This window comes from Acomys minous (assembly GCF_964271855.1).
Source record: "Acomys minous genome assembly, chromosome: 3".
In the NCBI taxonomy this organism is placed as follows: domain Eukaryota; kingdom Metazoa; phylum Chordata; class Mammalia; order Rodentia; family Muridae; genus Acomys; species Acomys minous.
Genome location: NC_140485.1, coordinates 127,682,416 through 127,704,260, shown reverse-complemented (window position 1 = coordinate 127,704,260; position 21,845 = coordinate 127,682,416). Strand labels below are relative to the sequence as shown.

The window sequence follows — 21,845 nt, the reverse complement described above, 5'->3', positions numbered from 1 at the left end:
AGAAATAAAGAGGAATTTTATCTGAAAAGTGTTTTGATAATTAAGTAAGAGTCTATGGTGAATGCAGAGATTCATGGATTCTTGGTATGCTTAGAATACATAATAGAAGAGGGGACAAAAAGAAAGGAAATTAAGGCTGATACCAATGCCATTTAAACAAAGCAAGCATAACCTGACATACAGTATAAGTTACTTAGTACAATCACAGAAGCTGGTGTCTTGAACTAATGTTCACATCTAGACTCTTTCTTTGTGTGTTACTGAGAAATTATTTTAATTCTCCCTGCAGCAACATGCAGGTAATATTCATACCCTCTCATCTCATGGTTGTGGTAGTTAAATGGACTGACACACACAACATATGTAGAATGTCTGGCAGACAGTGCATTCTAAGTGCATCCATATTATTATCATCATTAAAATGATCACTCTAGATATGGTGAGCATAGTTCTAAGAATAATCATATAATAATTTACTATAGCCAAGAAGACATTAGTCTTTTGCACAGTGACTACCATCAGAAAACTTAGTTAGCTTACTTGGTGAAGATGTCATATTTATTGGTCCAAAGTCATGGTCTCCTGTGAGCCTGTGAGCTGGATGTAACACCACAGATTAAAACATTGAACTCATTAAATGGATTCTAGGTTTATAAATATGACTGATAAGACAATGTAGAGTGAAAATTCCCAATTCATGACTAAGATAAGATCAAATGAATCCATAAGATCAAATGAATCCATAAATACATTCCTATTGATCATAGCTGCATCATACTATCTTAATATATTATAAATTCTAAGACTGTAAAAAAATGCCTGAAAAAAGATCTAGAATCAAGTCCTTCATTTTTGCAGGGGAAAAAATGGTCTTGGGTTGAACCACTGAGTAACCAAGGTCACATGAGCACTTTATGGCAGAGCCAATATTCTGGGTCCATGGTTTGTTTTTTTGTTTTGTTTTGTTTTTCCATTATCTTACATTCTTTTGTTATAGAATATTATATTAACTTTCAGAAATTCCTTTTAAAGTTCTATTTTTTATATCACAGTTTTTGGCAACATAGTTTATTATTCCATCATAGACAGTTCCCAAATACATGACAACGTGCCTTTTTTTTTTTCTTTCTTTCTAAGCTGAGAAGGCGCTACATTCAATAGAAACTCTATCTTGTTAGCAAATGAAGCTTCAAGTACTGGGATTAGGTTACATCTAACTGAATTGTTGGCAAACAAGGTCCCATGGGAACTCCCAAACGACCTGAGCTGTTACCAAGAGTATAGTTACCAAGACTATAGTGCTTTCCACAAACTGACAGACAGGTGCCATTGCTGAAGAGAACACCTACACAACTCATTGAACATGGAGAAGTAGAGCTGGTGGTTACAAAGAGTCTTTATCCCTATGTTCCATGTGTTTGATACAGGATCTCCTACCTTAAGAGAAACATAAACACCAACCCAGACACAAACCCTTTGATCTACAATGGCGTTCTGCCTGCAAGATATGCTAGAGCAAAGCTTGTGGGAGTAACTAACCAATATCTGATTGGACTTACAGACCACTCCACAAAATGGAAGCAACACTTCATGGGAGACCAAAAACCTGACACTAGATAGTCCAGGGACCTAAGGCAAAACCAAATACTACTATTCTGAAGAAGAAGGAGGAGGAGGAGGAGGAGAAGGAAGAGGAGGAGAAGGAGGAGGACTCATAATGATATTTTGACATATTCCTAGATCGGCACCTTTCTCAGCCATCATCAGAGAAGCTTTCTCCTACAGCAGCAGATGGGAACAAATACAGACATCCACAGACAGACATTTTGCACAGGGTAAGAGATCTTGAAACACTCAGCCCTCAAAGGGATGTCTCTACCAAATCTCTCTGCTCAGGACTTAGGGAACCCTGCAGAAGAGGAGGCAGAAGGAGTGTAAGAACCAGAGGGGAAGGAGGACACCAAGAAAATAATACCCTCTAAATCACATGATCAAGACTCATGTGAACTCAAAGAGATTAAGACAACATATGCATGGCCTGCAGGTCGTCTGCATATATATCATGGCTCCCAGTTTAGTTTTTATGGGATTCCTCAAGGTGTGAATGAGTGGGTCCTTTTTTTTTTCTTGGACTTTCTCTTTCTGTTTGTATTGTACTAGTCTGATGTATTAGTTCTTGTTTTATCTTATCTTACTTTATTTTATGGTCATCCCTTAGAAGTCCATTTGTTAATGAGGAACAGACAAGGAATAGCTGCAGATGAAAGGAGAGATGAAAGGGATGAACTTGGAAGAATAGAGGGAGGGGAAACCATAATCTAGACATATTATGTGGAAAAAAATTTACAATAAAAGAAAAAAGAAAGACTGTACACTGAATTTCAAATTTTGATCTTGTCCCCAAATAGCCACATATGTATTATAATCTTCTCATGAAGTCACAGCCACAGCTCCCAGTCAACTGCATGGCATCAAGAGTAGGAGCAATATTCCATGCTGCATGGTCACTAAGCTTGGCTTATGTGGTAGTTCGAATGAGAATGGCTCCCGTAGGCTAATGTATTTGACTGCCTGATTCTCAGTTGATGGAACTGTTTCTGAAAAGATTAGGAGGTGTGGCCCTGTTGAAGGAGGTATGTCAGGAGAGTTGGGCTTTGAGGTTTCAAAAACCTATGCTATTCTCAACGTCTCTTTTTCTCTCTCTGTCTGGTGTCTGTATATCAGATATAAATTCTCAGCTGCTATCCCAGTGCCATGGCTACCCACCTGCTGCCATGCTCCCCCCAGGATGATCATGGACTCTGTTCTACTCTCTAGAACCAATACCCCCAGTTAATTGCTTTCTTTTAGAGTTGCTTTGGTCATGGTGTCTCTTCAGAGAAATAGAAAAGTAACTAAGACCGTGTATTTAATGGTGTCCAGGCTTAGAGATTGTCAGTTCATAATTGGCTTACTAAGGTTTAAGTTTATCATTGGGTGATAGAACATCTGCTTAAGGACTTGATCACAGGGGTAAGATTTGGGATTTTTGCATGGACTTTGTCATCAAAGAAACTAGAATGATTTTTAAGGTGTTGCTCATGACGTGTAAAGACAGCTGTCACATGACTTAAAATTTTTAGATTCTTCTGCCTTCTACATTAATAGCATCTGGCTATGAGTGGGGAGGCAGTTAGGTGAACGTTGCACTAATGAAAGTAAGGGATAATGGCACCTTGGAGGAGGGAGGTAGTAACAGAAGGTATGAAATCCTGAACATGACTCAGTGGTAGTGATCGCAAATATTCCGAATACACTGTGAAGTGTAACAGGAAATAAGAGCCAAGGAAAGGGAGCACAGAGATCATCATTCAGGAAATAATTCTACTTATATATAATGAAATACCTCCTACTGCAATCTAAACTCAGGCGTATTTGTCCTTCTCTAATGTAAAGAGGCCCATTGCCTCCTGTAGAAGTTTTTATTTCCTCAGATGATGGGATGAGATGAGAGCCATACTCAAGCTTGATTAATATGCAGCTTGGGCTGAGCCCAGAATGTTTCTTCCTCTTTTCTAGCTATCCCTAAGCCTAGGCCTGAAAGTATCGAACCACCATGCAATCCAATCTTCTGTAAGCCAGGGCCTTGAAGGCTTCGTCTTACCAGCCTCCATCTGCTAACCTAGGCCTAGAATGTTTTCAGACCCCAAGACTTACTGCTGAATAAATTCACCCTTTCTAGCCCTTTCTCAACTCTGACTGGCTGGTTCAACTCAGCTGTCTGACTCAAATGTCTCTCCCTGCTTCTCCCTGCTTCTCACTGAGATGCTCTGTTTGGAAAAATTGCCTCTGAACTCCACAAACTGAACCTCGCTGACTTCACCAACTGAATTCAAGCACACTGCAACAAACTGTACTCTTTTTCCTGTTCTGTTCTTGTAAAAAAAAAAAAAGTTCAGAGTATCCTATCTTTGACTCATTCTATCAAATCTTTTTCTGATTTGTCACTTTGTCTGGCCCTCAATTAGACATCACTTTCAAACACGCCTGCTTCCTTCTATAAACTAATCTTACTTTCACTGTTTGGTATTAAAAGTGTGTCTTAAGGGGCTGTCTGAATTCCAGACAGATCATATTGTAATCCAAGGCATGTCTTCATTCCAGCTGGATCGCACAGACCTAGAAGGTCTTTACATGTGATCCCTTGCCAGAGCAGGCAAGGTGCTGGATTAATATTTTTCTACAGCCCCACATATAATGCCCTTTTGTGAGCCTGGCAGCAGCAAGAGTTATACCATGTCTGAGGAAAGTAAATGGACCCTATAAAGAATGGCTCCTGACCTTGTATCCTGAGAGGAGGATGTACCTTTCAGCATTACTAAAGCAAGTAGAAGTCGCTTATACCATCCTGGACATGCCTGTTGGAGCAGGAAGCTGCGTTCACTTGGTGTCTACTGGAAGCACTCAGGACAGACCTCATCCACTGAAAGAGCAAACAGTCAGCACAAGGAAAGGCTGATCTCAAGTGTATATGATTGTAGTCAACGCTGAGTCTTGATCAGTTACCAATAGACTCGTACCTGGATCTTAAAGGAGTATTATGAACAAAAACCATAAAATACTGTTTTCTTCAAAACATTCTAAGAGACAGAAATAAAAGCCAAAACCAGCTTGATAGACCCTCATGGAAGGCAGCCCAGAAAGGAAAAGATACATTCTCTCACTTTGGCAGAGTATGGTACAGTTTTGGCATGTCAAAAAAAAATGCGTGTCTCAGTAGCAGTAAGCACCAGTACAGGAAACAATGTTCTCAGGAATCTAAGTGCTCATTTTGACAATGGTTCCTAAGGGTGTATCATTAGAACCCAGTGGGCAGGGTCATGCACCCAATAAGAGAGATGAAAGAGGTGCCAAGACAAGTAGCTCACCTCTTCATGAGTAAGTACACATGCGACTCTCAGAAAGGCTTATATGAGCTTGGGTTCTTTATTAGCAGATAAGCTAGAGCCAGAGAGGTTTAAGGTATCATTTCATCACCTTTCCCAGTTTTTAAATAATAGTGACAGAATGGATTTAAGCCGCAGTTACTGCGACATTTTGGATCATCATACTTCATAATGAGATAGTTTGCATACCCCAAAGTTCACATCTGCTACATCTGTTCAAGATTTCTTAAACTAGGATAGATCAGCTCCAAAATATTAAAGAGAATAAATAGAGTATTGCTGCTTTTAAAATGATAAACATCAGACTTTTAAAAGTAAACCACTCTTTATGTTTAAGAAAACAGGCATTTTATAAAGTAACTGAAGGGTGACTGTGTGGGTGCTGTCTGCCCTAGAGCATATATTAAGAACAACATTCTGAGTAACACTTCAATAATGCTGCTTGCTTCCTTTCCCTCCTATAAGAGACAGTAATCTCCTTCAAATGAATGTCCTAAAAGGACCTGTGTTCTTGCGAACATTTTATTCTGTAGGAGCCACATGATTCTACCCTGTCCAGTGTAGGAGAAAGAGGAGATACCTAGATCTGGAGGAGTGTGGGGTGCAGAGGACTGATGCATCCTCCTGAGGTAGAATAGTAGAAAAAACAGCAGTTCCTTCACCCAATATTAAGAGGATAATTAAATAAGCAAGGAATATGATAGGTCAAAACCCCTTGAAAAAAATTAAAGGATGCTGAGAACAGGCCCATATCCTCCAGGAAGAAAAAAAAAGAGGTTGAACCCATCACAAGGTATCTGCAAAAATCACACTAGAACACTATAAAATACACACACACACACACACACACACACACACACACACACGAACACATACACAGTATAACATAAGATTATATCATCATAAAGTCTGAGTATCTTCATGTTTACTTGGCCAACTCATTAAATTTCAGATCTTAACACCTATGTTCTGTTCCTGTTGCTGCCCTTGGCTCACCAATACCAGGATTCTGTGCTCTGTATCATTAACTCGGTAGCTGTAGCCAATCAAAGCAAAAGACAGGTTGCCATGGTAAGTAGACATTCTGGCAACAACTTTGTGTCTCTTTCTAAATAGTCTAACCAGCTTGTTATCAGCGGCGCTGCTCGAAGTGAATTTCTACCCAGGACATGTCAGCAGGTCTGCGCGCTCGATGATAAGAGATACTAGTGCTCAGCTCTGTGCTTTATGCCCCTCACCTCGAGTAGAAGCTTGGTATAAAGAATTCCATTTATCCGCAAACTATTAGAGAGAGAGAGAGAGAGAGAGAGAGAGAGAGAGAGAGGGAGGGAGGGAGGGAGGGAGGGAGGGAGGGAGGGAGAGAGAGAGAGAGAGAGAGAGAGAGAGAGAGAGAGAGAGAGAGAGAGAGAGAGAGAGAGAGAGATTTACCTTCCAATGAGTGAGAACTCGCCCACGACGCCCAGGCGGCGCATGGCACTCAGGAGCCCACGCACGGTCATGCCCTCACAGAAGCAGACCACGACCCTGGCCTTGGGAAGCCGCTCACGGAGCTTGCGCAGAAGCCGGTCAAAGCTCTTCTCGCCAGCGTTGCTGTAGATTTTGTCCGAATGTGCGATGCAGAGGCCTTCCTGGGCAGCCAGCTCTTTGAAAGCATCCATTCCACTCTCGCCGTAATTCCCTGTCCAGAAACAATCAGCAGATGTTGAAGACCACAGGGCTAGCCACAGAATTAGAATGAGGAGTTGTTTGTCTGGGGCGCAAAGTGGACAAGCAAGTGCCAGACAATTTGTAAGTGTCACTGGGGCTGAGAGGAGACCTCGGTGGAGTAGAAAGTAATCAGATATAGCCAACAACCAACTCCATGAAAGCCAACAGAAAGGACATGAGGTAGGCATCCACAACTGAAGACCTTTTGTGAAATGAAGGATCATTTCGCTACTTTATAGTCATGATTAATAATGCCTGTCCCATATTCTAACCATGGAGGAGAATTGAGCCCAGTGGACTGTGGAGGTCAGCTGGCTTCATCTGGAGTCCAAGTCAAAACACAGCCACTCAGACATGAAGCAATGCAAAGCCTCTCCGCCACGCTCTCTCTCTCTCTCTCTCTCTCCCACCACCTTATCAGCTGAGATCCTCATTTCAGATTTCAGTAAGAGCACGGGTGGAAAGTTAATAATTAATTCATCTCCTGACTGCAACCTCTATAAATCTTTCCTCATTGACACTCATGTCTTCTGTCACTCTTCTTGATGCAAGCCTTAAGTGCTCAAGGACAAAGCCAGCCAGTGCTCAAGGTCAGTGGTTTCCATCACTTCTTGTCTATTCTAATGTGTCAGCTAAAGGAGGAAAGTGCTCAGATTATGATCCACAGAAGTTACAATTTCACCCACTAGGTCAACAGAGTTGCTGCTTCATTCCTATTCTCTCCTTTCTTCTCTACTTTTAATTAAGTGTTTTTGCATTTTACTGGTATGTTAAAAGTTGCATACATTTAATATTTAAGCTTCATAATTTTGGAGGTACATATATCTACCATAGCAAAATCGTCTCTCATCGAAGTCTTCTGTTATTAGAGTTACTAATCACATTCCTTTGTCATGATCTTTATTTTAATCAGCAATGTGTTGCATTCAGGGCCATGTTCCCCCTTAACGTCCTTTATATCCCTTGCTCTTGAGACACAGCACTCTCCAACCCCCTCGCTATTAAAAGGCCATTCATTCCTTGGTTCATTTGCTTTATTGTACATCCCTTCTCATCCTCTGAATGTTATTATTCTAGGAGTCTACTATGGGAAATGCTTTCTTCATTTACACGCCCACCCCCAGGTACTCCTTTCAGTGATGTGCCCTCAAATACTATCTGAGTAGTACTGCTCAGTGCTGTATCTGTATCTTTGGAATGAAAGACAAGGACATTCACTGGCCTGCCTGGCTTACCCATTTGTGGACTTCCCAGACTGCATATATCAGGATCACATTTTTTCCTTCGCTACTTTGCCAGCATGCTTCTTTCAGATACCTTCTCTTAGAACTTCTGGCCTCCACCACCAAGTTCTGTGTTTTTCTCACATACTAGATCCATTTCCATAGCGCCTCTCTCCAGAACATTCTTAACTTAGCCTCTTCACTCTGGTTCGGCCTCTTCTATCCTAAACCATGTCTTGGGTCATGTTCTCTAAAAGAAAAGCCTGAGATAAAGACTCTTGTTCAAGGAATTGATGGAAGGCAAGAGGAGTGGGGAAGGAAGCAGAGGAGGTTAGGAGACAAATGCTGACTAAGCAGGAAGCTTGCCTCCTGTAAGGAGTAGTTGGAGGCTGGTCCCAGAGGAGGTGATTGAGAACCTCACCTCCCTCACCTCAGCCTCACCTTGGAGCAAGGGAATGCTTGTCAGTCTGCCACTGAACATGGTTACCAAAGGGGAGTCGCAACAGCAGATATTAACAGATGACATTCACCCTGTAACTGTTAAATAGGAAACAGATCATTGCGCCAGAGAAAAGGAATCAGGGAAGGCCACCAAGAGTATCCTCCTTAGCAAGGTGCTGTCACTGCCTTGGCCTCATGATCAGATGCTTTACTTCCAGTTCTTGTTCCCAGAAGTTCACTTCACACCTAGTGCTCTGTTACAGTGTGATTCGCACTGCGCTGCTGCTCTACAGAAAGCTCCAGTTGCTTCCTGCTGTGAAAATAAAACCTCAACTGCACTTCCAGGCTCTACCCGGGCTGATCCTTCCATCCTCCCCAACTCTCTCCTCCTGCTTGGCCTCTCTCACCTTCCTTGTGGTCATCATGGACACCCTTCTTTTCTTGGAATATCTCCAAACCCATCCATTCTCTGCACTAGTCTGTTTCCAACATCTAAACAGATAATCTTGTCAGTCATATTTCACTATTCATCCTGTGTTGTCTGAGAAGCCTTGGGCTTAAATTACCCTCTAAGTAAACATTGATCATGCTCATTCCTTTAGTGCAAATACCTGTACCTGACTGATATTTTTGCTTATGTTTTATTTTCCCAAGAACATAAGCTTCATGAGAATCTGTCTCCATATGATGTGTTCTGTGATGTATGTTTAGTACATACAATGGTTTTATATACTTAAATTCACTACTGTGAATTTCACTAAAGAGCATTTGTTATGGCAGGATACTTGAGAAATGTGTAAGGATATAAACAAGTAATTTAAAATAAACAGTCAGTGAGTAACAAGTTTACAAAAATAACTGGGTCTTATTAACTACTAAAATGATGCTATTAAATAAGACATTTTTAATCCAGCAAGAGGCCAGGATTTCATTAATAATATTCAGTATTGTCAAGGATGGTGATGTATGTCTTTAATCCTAGAACTCAGAAGGCAGAAGTATGTGGACCTTTGTGAGTTCAACTACAGTCTGATATACATAGCAAGTTCCGGAACAGACAGAGTTGACAAAGGCTTCAAAAAAGCAACAGCAAAATTAATAATAATAATAATAATAATAATAATAATAATAATAATATTGAGTATTAGCAAAGTATATGTGCCTTTAATATAGGATTTAATGTGATTAAAAATATTTTTAGGTCTTTCTATGACAGCACACACCTTTAGTTCCAGCAGAGGCAGGGGGCGTCTCTGAGTTTGAGGCCAGCCTGCTCTACAGAGTGAGTTCCTAGATAGTCAAGGCTACAGGAAGAAGCCTGAAATTCTATCTTAAAAAACAAATGATCAATATATATATTACAAGTATGTACATACATATTACAAATTTTTGGCTGTATATTTAAACAAAAATTAGGGTATTTGGGTAAATAAAGCAATTATTTCATCAAACAATTATGAAATAATTTATTCCAGAAAGGTCTCTTATAACTTGAATTTTAACAACTGTGAAGTTTCACAAACACTGACTGACCTGTATGTTTAAAGATAAAAAGGCTTCCTTTCCTCATTTTTTATAAGATTTTGTGGTCAAATTATGTGTTTGCCCTCTGACCACTGCAGTATCCTACCGAATCCAGTCTAGAGAAGTCCAAACGGAAGAATTAACACATCACGAGAACCCCAAGTCACTGGACTGTGGAAACATGTCACAGCAAAACCAGAAGCACTGGCTGATTATAAGAGAGAAAGCCAACAAGTGCCTTACTCATCTGCAGGAGAGGACATGAGGAAGGAAGGGAGAAGCCTCTCTCCCTTAGTAAATACAGGCTTGGGACTGCACAAGACACTATGAATAGACTAAGCAAAAGTCACTGTCGTCTGTCAGGAGGTGGCATTGCAGGACATTCAACCTTACTGCTGAGGTGCCAACTCCTGGGCTTCCATCCCCGAAATTATTTTAGTCCTTCATCAACACACATGCAAATCAAGTGACCAAAAGCATTCTTTGCATGAGAAAAGTAAAATCTTTATGTTTTAAATCTAGTAATGGTCATGGACATACTTACTTCAAACCCCTCACCTTACCAATATCAAGCTGCAAAATTTCTCAACAGATATGAAACCTGCTTATGCAAGAACTGAATGTTTGTTGTGGAGGTTTGAATAAGATGCTTCCCATAGGCCCCCATATATTTGAATGCTTAGTCAATAGGGAGTGCTCCTCTTTGTTAGGATTAGAAGGATTAAGAGATGTGGTCTTATTGGAGGAAGTCTGTCATTTGGAGTGGGCTTTGAAGTTTCAAAAGCTCATACCAGGCCCAATACATTCATATCCTCTGTGTGTGTGTCTCTCTCTCTCTCTGTCTCTCTGTCTCTGTCTCTCTCTCTTTCTCTCTCAGATATAGCTCTTAGCTATTTACCAACTATCACTTCCACTTGCTGCCATGCTTTATGCTGCCATGTTCCCCACCATATTATAATGGACGAAACCTCTGAAAATAAGCCAGCCCCCAATTAAATGCTTTCTTTTATGAGAATTGCCTTGGCCATGTGTCTCATCACAAGAGAACAATGACTAAGACAGTTGTTAACTTGGCTTGACTCCTAGGCTCCCTTTTATTGTTTTCTCTCTCTTTCACATATGTGTGTTCTATAATATTATATTATATATTATATAATTATTATGTATTATATAGTTATTATATTTATAAACAACTTAATGTACATATATACACTTTAGTGTGTGTTTTCATAATTGAATATAATATAATATAATATAATATCTTTGTTGGGTTAATTTATTCTGTAGAGAGCTTGTTCTAGTTTTTTTATTCATATGATCTTGTTTAGACCACAATTTTTGTGTTTTGCTGAGATGAGGACTCACAGTGTGCCTCTGGTTGACTTGGAACCACAATGTAGTCACGGCTGGCTGAGATTCACAGACATCCTCCAAACTCTTCCTCCCTTATGCTGAAATTAAAGATATATACCACATGATCTACACGATTGTTTATTATATAAATTGGTAGAGAGCTGAGAGCTATGCACGGGGCTGCCTGTTTCATGATGTCTAGAAATCTTCAAATTTGCATAAAAATTGACAGAGACACAAGAGCAAATTTTTCTTTTACAAATCTTTACAGTTTAAAAATTGCCTCTTAAAAAGTAGGTTATTGGTCTCTCAAAATCCAAGTTATATGTGTTAGCCTCTTGAGGACTAGATATAAATGACATGGAAAGGGCAAAGAAAAATCACTTCTCATTGAGCTTAAATTGTGTTATTTTCCATTACAAGCACCCGGAGCAGTGCATGAGAAGGACTAGACCATGAGTGCAGTGCGGATGCCAGTAACTAATGATCAGGAAAATGCATAAAGTATGCAACACTTGTTCAGACTTCAAAATGCAAGCATAGTCTTCATAGAATGGAAAGTAGGTGAGTTGCATTCTTGAGCTGTGGCCAAGCCATGAACGCTGCCAGACTGAAAATAATGTACTCACCCTGGAGCTCCGCCCTCCGCCCCAGTTATACCACCCCCCACCCCACCCCACCCCCCACCCCCCCGCCCTCCGGCCTCCTCTTGCCTTTCTAGGTATCAGAGAATTTATTTAGCTACTTCTCTGGATCCAGTCCAGGAGAAAAGTTGTGGATATGTGAAAATAATTTATACTACAACACTAAAAGTAAAAAGACTATGTCATTTTAAATACCTGGGGCTACTAAATGCTGTGTATTTTGTTTTCATCCTACTAGTATTTTCTTGAATTTTCTACTTAAAAATGCCTGTGTTCTTCCCTTTAAGGGTTGCCAAGAAAGATCATGTACTGGCTTATCCTTCAATCTGATACGTATTGACTGTTTCTAGTACCAAGATAAACAGCTAAACATTCATCTATGCACTGCAGCAAACCCACATAAACTGCATGCCCCCTTTTACCAGTACAGACTCAGAAGTTCAAGCACATTAGGGAGTTTTCCCAGGGCAACCCAGGGAATGGAAGTGAACATGAAGCTGCAGAAGGTATTTCTAGACACTGAGGAGTCACTACAGAGCAGATTGTTCATGATAGTTTATAGAATGACGTCCTGCGACACTCTCTAGTGAGGCATCTGGCATAAGATTACAGCATAAAAACCTGCTATATGTTGCTGCAACATAACAGATTTTATGACAGACTTTGCTCCTGTTACAATGTTGTCTAAAACCTAGAGAGTAAGAAGCAAGGGTAAGAGAGTGGCCCAGGAATTAGGAAACGTATGCTAGAAAGTGCTAATCCCTATTTCAGCTATGGTGACAAATATTTACACGGTAAAATAAGACATGCCATAAAGTAAGCACAAATCAACTAATAACATTTAGGGAGGCACAGGACTCGTGAAGAAGCCACTGTTATTAAGTAAGGCAATAAGACTGGGCAGTGTTACCTACACAGCAGCAGCACTAGGAGAAGTATTGACAAGGGGCATAAACTTTGGAACTACACTAAGAAGGAAAACCAATGGCAGCATCTAACTCTGGATTTTCTAAAGTACATATGATTGCAATGCAGTCAGAGATGATAATGTTGTGTGCCAATATTTTTAACATTGCCCTCGTATAGACAAGATTATCCACTTCTACCACTTTAAAATACCTTTCTTGTTATTCAAATGCTATTTCTGTTGAAATGCTGTCATTGCGGACTGAAGAGGTGGCTCAGAGTGAGAGCGCTTGCCTTGCAATCATGAGAACTAGATGTCTGGTACTTAGAACTTTTATAAATGCTAAGTAAACAAGAAACCCACCCGTAATCCCAGCATCAGAAGGTGAAGACAGGGAGCCCCCAGAGAAAGTTGGGTTGTAAGATTAGCCATATAGACAAGCTCTAGGTTTGGCTGAGAGACCTCAGTGAGTTAAGTCTCGTAGAGGATAATTTACATCAATCTCAGGCTTCCACATATGTGCCCGTAGATGTGCATGCACACCCACAGCTAGAAATATGTACACACACACACACACACACACACACACACACACACACACAAACACATACACACAGAGTGAGAGAGAAATTGATTAATTAAATGTAAATGATTAAATGTAATTAATTAACTGTAAGTCTTGGTCAAACAACGGCATTCACCATTGCTTATTAACATATCTACCTACCAATTCTGCAAGGGAAACATGGAAGTGTCTCTTTTACTTCCTAAAGAATGAAGGATCTAACATTGAAAGTAACATTAGTCTTATGTTCTTGTTTCACGCAGTTAGTCATAGGGCCACCTGAGGGTGCCTGCCTTTCTAGTCTAATCTGTACATACATTTACAGACCAATCCTCAACAGAAGGCTTCTTGAGACATACTAGGCAAATACAATAAAGTCTCATTGTATAAAGAATTATAATAAGGCATTAATTTCAGAGTACGTTCTAGAAATCTACTGTTGAACACTCATCACTATCAGGAAACTCTTCCTTTTACCCTAAATTTCATACAATAAAAGTCCAAATTCATTTTGTTTTCATACTCTATGGAGACAGATATCAGCTACGAAATGTGGATAGACAAGCCCTGCAGCAGTCACCATCCAGCTTTGTTGTCACCCAGCTGAAAAGTAACCTCTGCTACTTCAACTTTTCCCTGGACCTTGGAATCTGTTTGCTACCCCAGAAAATATGGTGGCTCATTTGCCTCCTTCCAAATACCTATGGAGTCCTCCAACACATCAGCATCCTGAGTCTGGTCATCAGTGAGTGAGTGAGTCACCTCCTGCCTTAGGTCTTTCAAGTGACAGAAACTTATACTTAAGGTCATTGAAGCAACACTCTCAAACAGGGCAGTCCTAAAAAAAAGAGAGAGAGAGCTTTTCCCAGAAAATTCCAACACCCTGTTTGAAAAGGTGCAGGGAGAGCATCAAAGAGACTGATCGTCGTGTAGCTGCTTTCTCTATGGAACAGGACATGTTCAAGAAGGAGAAGCAATCCTTGGCTTTGTTCCGTTCAGTGTTCTCACCATGCCTTAGAGCTGAGTGGTTAAGAGGATGAGTCTGGAGGCAAATCAACCTGTTTAAATCCTGTTTACTGGGCATTGGATAACCTTAAAGAATTTTCCTTTAGAAGCCCTAGATGCTTCTTGAGTAAAATGTGGATTATAATATGCATAGCCAAGCCTTATTGAATATATTAAATAGTGTGTGATAATGAATGTAAATTTTCTAGAATACAGGATAATGCCAGGAGGTTGGAGAGATGGTTCAGCACTTAACAGCATAGCATATACTGTTGTTGATGAAGACCTGAGTTCAGTTCCCAGTCCCTACTTCAGGCAGCTCACTTCCATTTGTAACTCCAGCTTCAGAGGACCCAGCATACTCTACTGATGGCTCCAGGCACCTGCCCTCGTGTGTGTGCACCTACACACAGGCGCAAGCATACACATAACTTAAAATGTAAGACTTTTTCAAAAAAAAAAAGAAAGAAAAATGCAAGTTCGCTCTCCATATCTCTCTACAGTTTTAGAATCTAAAAATAGTGCACAGATTTTTTAACATTGACCCAAGAGTTTGGGAATTATTGATTTCCATGATGCTATTTATAAAATACAAGTTTCATGGTTGTTTCTAACTGCAGGCGTTGACTTTGCACTCACGGTCTCACGTGCCAGGTTATCCTTTGATGTTTTCCCTACCACCTTGTCTCTTTCACTTTGGGGTGTTTGGTGTTTGCATTTTAGAAATGCATTTAAATTCTGTTTGTCTACAGTGAGTCTGTCACTGAATCTTCAAGTGACTTCGAGAAGCCATGAGGCTTTACTGTGCGTGTTAGAGTCACACACTGACGCCCGATGTGTTGCCTCTGTAACTTGTGAAAAAGAAGTTAAAAGAAAGCAAAATGTAAGAAGGATAAAAAAAAAAAAAGGAAAAGAATCATCATTCTTGTTGTTGAGGGAAGTATGTCTTCTGTTTGAGAGATTCCATATGGAGGGAACAGGTTTCCATGGGCAGCTTTCCTCATACCAGTCTGCTTTCCTGACATTATTGGTATCCATGAACAATCAAAATTGGTAATGCTGAATCCAGTTGCAGATTCTACAAACATGCTGGAAAATGCATCACCTCCCCCCAGTACACAAACACACACACACACACACACACACACACACACACACACACACACACACACGATGAGACTATATAAACTGTTTAATAATCCTTAGCATTGCCAATAATTCATGCCATGATAAATAAGCTATTCCTACTCTTTAAAGGAAATTTTGATGGCAATGCTCTACACCATTGCATTATATCTTCATATCCTTTGGCTCAGAAAATAATTCCATATCCAACAAGTTACTATAGTCTTCATCACAGCATGTAGTTGGAAATAATAATAAACAAAAACAAATAAAAATGCTGTCAACAATAGCTTATTAGTTAAATAAGCATTATGAACATCAAAGTAATATCTACGAAAGGTCTCTAAGGTTATGTAGAGTTATACTAACAAGGAAAATATATCCTATATTGTTAAATTTTGAAAATGGCCAAAACATTTTATGCAATACAAAGCTTATTAGAAGTCTGTATAGACGCAGAAGATCTGAAGAGTGCATAAGACATTAGCTGGATTTCTTAGTATGATAGAATCATACATAATTATATTTTATCTGTTTTATAATTTATAATAACCATAGATTATGTTGGTAAGAAAATAACTTTTAAATTGCAATATATAGAAGTGGAAACTGAAGACTGTCTAGGACCACCCAGCTACAACAGGATATTATAGGAAATTTTGTAGAAGAGAAATTAACCTCTTATCATGCCTACGTAACAAATTTTATTCTTAAAGGAAATGTAACTAATATTATTACTTCCCTTAAGTAAAGTTAGCTATAGGCTATGTGGTACATTCTGCCATATCTACATACCTGGATTGAATAAGTCAAATTTTTGTTTGAAATTCTGGTATGTCTTCTCTATTTTTTAAAAGTTCTTCATCTATCTATCTATCTATCTATCTATCTATCTATCTATCTATCTACCTGTCATCTCTGTTTCTGTCTCTACCATGTTAATGTTTATCTTTGTTGTTTCTATCTACCGCCCTCTTTTCTGTAAATTCTTGTTGTCTGGGCTGCTTGCCTGGCTCTATGCTCCCTCTGTGGCTTTCCTATATAGGGAAGTAGCATAGTCGAGGCCAAGTTGCTTGTCTAACTAAAGTTGCATTGAGTCAGTAAGAATACTATTTAAATATCGTCATGCCTAGATTAAAAAAAAAATTCTTCTTAAAGGAAATATTTCTAATATCACTAAGACTACCCTTAAGAAAAGTTAACCATAGTTTACTCCCTGCCATATCTGCATATTTGAATTGAATTAACAGATTTCTTGTTTTAAGTCACCGTAAGCTAATTAGGGTGGATTGGGACTGTAGGGTCATAAGGATTTATTCATTTTAGCAGAAAAACCAGGTCCTAGGTCTTATCAGACACAGCCGACCAAGAAAAGGGCATAACTCCCTCACCTGGATCCTGTAAAGTGCTGAGTAACTAGGGCTGGCATGGACAACACTGCCTCACTGACTTGTCATCCAACAGGCAGTGTATGTGTTAAGGACTGAACTCCTGGCTGTCTCTGGGGCTTAAGCTGGAACTTGTCCCCAGTCTTGACATGGGTGATGCAGCTGCCTATGCTCTGTCTGTCATACGGCTTACCTGTCTGAATCTATCTCTGCTATTTCTGTTGTGACCCAAGCCCTTTCGTCTCTGCAGCTGCCTGGATCTTTTCTCTCAATCCTGATGTTATAGCAGCAGCTTCTTTCGAGAGATTGATTTGAGTTTCTTCTCTTATCAACACAGATTCTATTTACGTTTCTACCATGCCACTTCCGAAACCACTAGAAGTCTTCTATTGCCCCCTTAGCTTGTATTCATTCCATAACCCACAGCTAGGCAGGCAGAAGGGAGGGAGACAGAGTGCTACCTGATGCGTGATGTAAGAGTTGATATTACTAAATGAGATCAGAATCAGATAAGAGGAAATAAGAACCTGCATTGGCTCGTCCAGATTACCTACATCCATGGAATTATCTAACAAATCGCTGCCATTGTTGCCTCTGCCCACATTGTAAATACATTGCAATAAATTCTGGCACTGCAGAAAGACACAAAGGAGTTTGTCTGTATCTGGCATAGCAAGCTAAGGACTGACAGCGTTTTTGATGCAGAAATAATAGTGAATAAAAGCCACTTAAATGGTTTCTCTCTGAAGACCGTCTCACTAAAATTGAAAATAAAAATAAAAATATCAAAGCATGAGCTAGTCCAGACGGATAAGTACTTTGCTGATTAAAAAGCAGTGGGGAGATGTGTGGAAATGTGTCTGCATCGTCTTCTTTATTTTTACTACAGCTCTGTTACCTCATCCAGTTACAAGTACAGGAGGCCCCTGAGGCCAAGGGAAGCAAAGTAGCCCATCCAAACTTGTCACATAAAGATTTGAACAGGGGGAATCTGACCCTGAGGCCTGTGGCTCCAAATTTCTCATGCCCAACCCATATGTGTGTGTGTGTGTGTGTGTGTGTGTGTGTGTGTGTGTGTGTTTCAGAGTCCAATAGCTTCCAATACTGTATCTAGGCTCCAATTTTTCCTTACTCAAAGCCACCAAATTCTGTTTGCAAGAAACTGTACAGTCAAGAAAACCCACAGACACAGACTCCCTGGCAGCCAGAGAAACAAAATGACCAGTTCCAGAGAGTGCTATTTGAGCAGAGTGAGGCGTCTAGGAAATTTGTGCAGGGATGTGAAGGCAGGCGTGTAACCCAAGCCTGGACAAAGCCTTCCCACACAAGCAGAACACAAGACCAGTGCACAGACACGGGATTAACACCAGGCTACACACCAGCCCTGCACTTCTTATTGGTAGATGTTTTATTGTGTGGGAGAGCTAGTTTTCTGCTATTTGCAAGGGAGTGTACTCTTGACACTGACTGAGTGCTTGTGTTTCCCTGAGTCATTGGAAAATCAGACTATAAGGTGAAGTAGGGCAGGGCCATGATATGATAAGATCATTGTACTTTTCATAAAAGACTCCCAAAAGCTCAAAAATCTCTTCTCTCTGTCTCTGTCTCTGTCTCTGTCTCTGTCTCTTTCTCTCTCTCTCTCTCTCTCTCTCTCTCTCTCTCTCTCTCTCTCTCTCTCTCTCTCTCTCTCCACCTTGAAATGCAAGTCAATAAAAAGGACCTCATCAGTCACCAGATAAGTTAGGGCTAAAACATTGACTTTGATTTTTTTCCAGCATAAACAACTGAAAAAATTTTATTTTTGTGTTTTGTTACATGAGCCTAAGGCAGGCAAGTTTAATATTATATGACTGCTCTTCTGCGCTCACAGGCTCTGTAGCCATGGGTTCAACCAGTGTCAGATAGAAACAGTGATGGAGGGTGGGTTTCCAAAGTTGCCAAAAAGTAAACTTTGCATGCCCGTCTACCTGGGACGATGCTGAATCCTCATGCATGAAGTGGTTGACAGGCATTCAAGCAGCAGCTTCCCTGCATCTCTCCAGAACTCATGAATGAATTATTGGTCCTGGGTCTCACTTGCGTGTCCCCTCTGCTGCTTCCCCTCCTCACGATGTAAAACTTGCCTCTTAAAACTCAATTCAACCCCAAAATAGGCCACTAAAAAGTCGATTCGATGACCAGTGCAATCCTTCAGTGTCTAAGAGGGAAGGTAAAGTGTTATCTCTCAAGAAAACAAAAGTCTTGCATCTTGAAAAATAACTTGATAATATTTGAGTGTGTTGCACATGCTGTGACATTTTCTTATCTGGATTCCTTAAGCAATAGAGCATAGCAATTTGTACAGCATTTATTCGGTATTAACTATCACATTGTTTATTTTATTCTATTTGTTTTTGTCAGGCATGGGTTCACTGTGCAGCACAGGCTAGCCTTGAATTTGCCATCTTCCTGCCTGAGTCTCCCTAATGGAGATACGTAGCACCTAGAGATAACTAAAAGTATGCAGGAAGATGGGCATCAGTTGTGAGCAAACACCGCATGGCTGGAGACTGAGGGATTCCCTCTGGACAGCAAGGAATAATTGTACATGACATTCCACAGTAGAATGCCCAGAAGAAAGCCAACAGTAGAGAATGCTTCTAACTAGCTGGCTCCTCAAGCCGCTTCTTATTTCAGCTTCTTGGCTCACATCAAAATGTAGGGTTCATACTAGGAGATCCTTCAGGTTCCCGGTAGCATAACACGTGGGGATTCTGGATCAATATGAATCAGCACTCTTTCATAAGCTCGAGCTTCGTGTCAAAACATTTTTCAGATTCTCAGTTCCCAGAGTAGACATCTGCTTAGCAGATTCTTCCCCCAACAGCTTTCTCCCTTCACGATCTGATTTCTCTTACAAGTGTGTTACTGTAGAGGAAGAGAACGCACTTGCTGTGGAACCATTAGAGCCCTAGCTTGCCTTGCAGACACATGTTCACCTATACTGACAGGTATAACACATGTTCACCTATACTGACAGGTATACACGCACTGGGAGGCAAGGAAGGAGAAGCCACCCTCCAGAGCAGCTGAGAAGTGAGAGAATAAGGCCACGGACAGAACAAAGTCATTAGGTGAGGCTGAGCTAATAGAGAGACAGACTGGCCTGCATCATGGGACCACTGCTCAGCGTCCAGCTGGTCCTTTACTTGTCTAAGGAGCTACTTTTAGCTACCATTTGCTCAATGGAATTAGCCCAGTTCTGTTACTGATTTCTTGTTTTCACTCTATGTAACCTCGCTTTTTAAAGTCCTTTACATCATCAGTGAAAAATGCCATTTCATTAAATACATTCAACCTTTGGTCAAAGGGAAATTAAGTTCTGAAGTGGATATTACTTCTAATTCAAAGGGCATGCCAGCAAGTAACAGTAAATGGGATGAATTAAAACATCAGTGGAGTTGAAAACCTGAAACCGCGTCAGGACTTAGATGTCCCTCACAGTGACTGTGACAACCTGCTAATTCATGGCCTGTCTGGGCTCCAGTCCCCTAGCCCGCACAGGGAGGGGGCTGTCATGGATAATCTCAAGTCTTTGTTATGGGTCTGAGAGTCTAGCTGGGTTTGTGTATCAGGCGGGGATGGCTCATGACATCCGGCCATGCATTCTGGAGCTTTAGGCTGACATTAGTTTCATCTTCCGTCTTATGCTGTGCTGAGGAGCCTCTCCCACTACTCCTCACATTCTCTTAGACTGAACACTGGTTTTAGGAGAGGTCACATATTAAATTGGTGAGAAACTGGCACTGTCCTGTTTACTGCCTGTGGGATTTGGAGCAAGTCAGTTACTTTCTCTGGCCTTTGGTTTCCTTATCTTGAAATGGGGATTGATAATAGTAACCATTGTCTAAGAGTTATTGTAGGAATTCAGTAATTCTAATGCATGCAAATATTAATATTGTTAATTTTGGTTTTTATAATTTATATAAATTTAATAATTTGATTAATATTTGATGGACATACTAGTATTTGCATTCATCAAAAATTAGCATTTGTATGCATTAGTAGCATCTACAAGTTCATTATTCATAGTAGCACACAAAAGCTTGCTATTATTTGTTTATAGAACATCTTCAACTGTGGTACTGTGCTCTAACTGAAGCCTTTTATATCCTTAAATCCTTCTAACATATGGATAAAATTGAAGCATACACTAAGTAAGAGGGCATGGCCTGAGGAATCAGCTACTGGAGTCCACAGTCCTAGTCAGAATGCTGCACGGAATGAGGCACATGACAAGGATGGGCATGGGTGAGTCAGACGGGTCAGGGGAAGGAGGAGTGATGGACCTTATCTGCAAGTAACAGTGAGCACAGCGGAGTGAGTGAAGTGCCAAGAACACAGCTAAGAAAATGTCACTGGGCATTCGATCTGCGTCTCCGGCCAAAGCATTTGGAACAAGCCTTGAAGATGCTACTGCTGCTGCTGCTGCTGCTGCTGCTGCTGCTGCTGCTGCTGCTGCTGGAATTTCTGGCAAATGCCCACTTCAGGCAAGATACCTCTGTCACCTCCCTCTGAAATTCTAGCACTAATAAGGCATTACTTTTCTTTTCTTTTTCTCCTGAAAAGAAAATGGTCCTGGAGAGGAAACGCATTAACCTCCAACCCCCTAATAAGATTTGGCTTCCTGGTACTCTCTGAAAGCAGCAGACAGCTGACGACATCATGAGGCCCTGGAGAGGAGGTTAAGAGAGTCTTACATTAAAGGTAGAATTTGTCAAGTCCCCAGCAGAGCTGAGTCCTGGGTGCTTTCCCTTGGTTATCCTTGAATCATTACAAATAACTTCCGATGGTGAGTGATTCATTGGGCCTGTTGTTTTACATCTTCACAACTGATTTGGTAACAGGACTCCCAACAGAGAAGGAGCTAAGCATGGAAGTCTAGTACCTTCCATGAGGACACAAGAGATGAGATTTTTTAAAAAGTGATCACAGGTGGGCGTAGTGGTGCACAACCTTAATCCCAGCAATAGGGAGGCACAGGCAGGCAGATCACTGT

The 21,845-nt window shown here is 40.6% G+C and overlaps 1 protein-coding gene across 5 annotated transcripts in view; it reads right to left on the bottom strand.

Annotated features, from left to right (window-relative positions):
• GRM1 (glutamate metabotropic receptor 1) overlaps positions 1 to 21,845 on the bottom strand; it is a 379,329-nt gene that overhangs the window by 249,021 nt on the left and 108,463 nt on the right. For all 5 annotated transcript variants that reach the window (XM_084777504.1, XM_084777506.1, XM_084777508.1 and 2 more), the window contains one exon: positions 6,354 to 6,603. In XM_084777504.1, the coding sequence (XP_084633630.1) occupies positions 6,354 to 6,603 (250 nt within the window). The remainder of the gene's footprint in view (positions 1 to 6,353; positions 6,604 to 21,845) is intronic.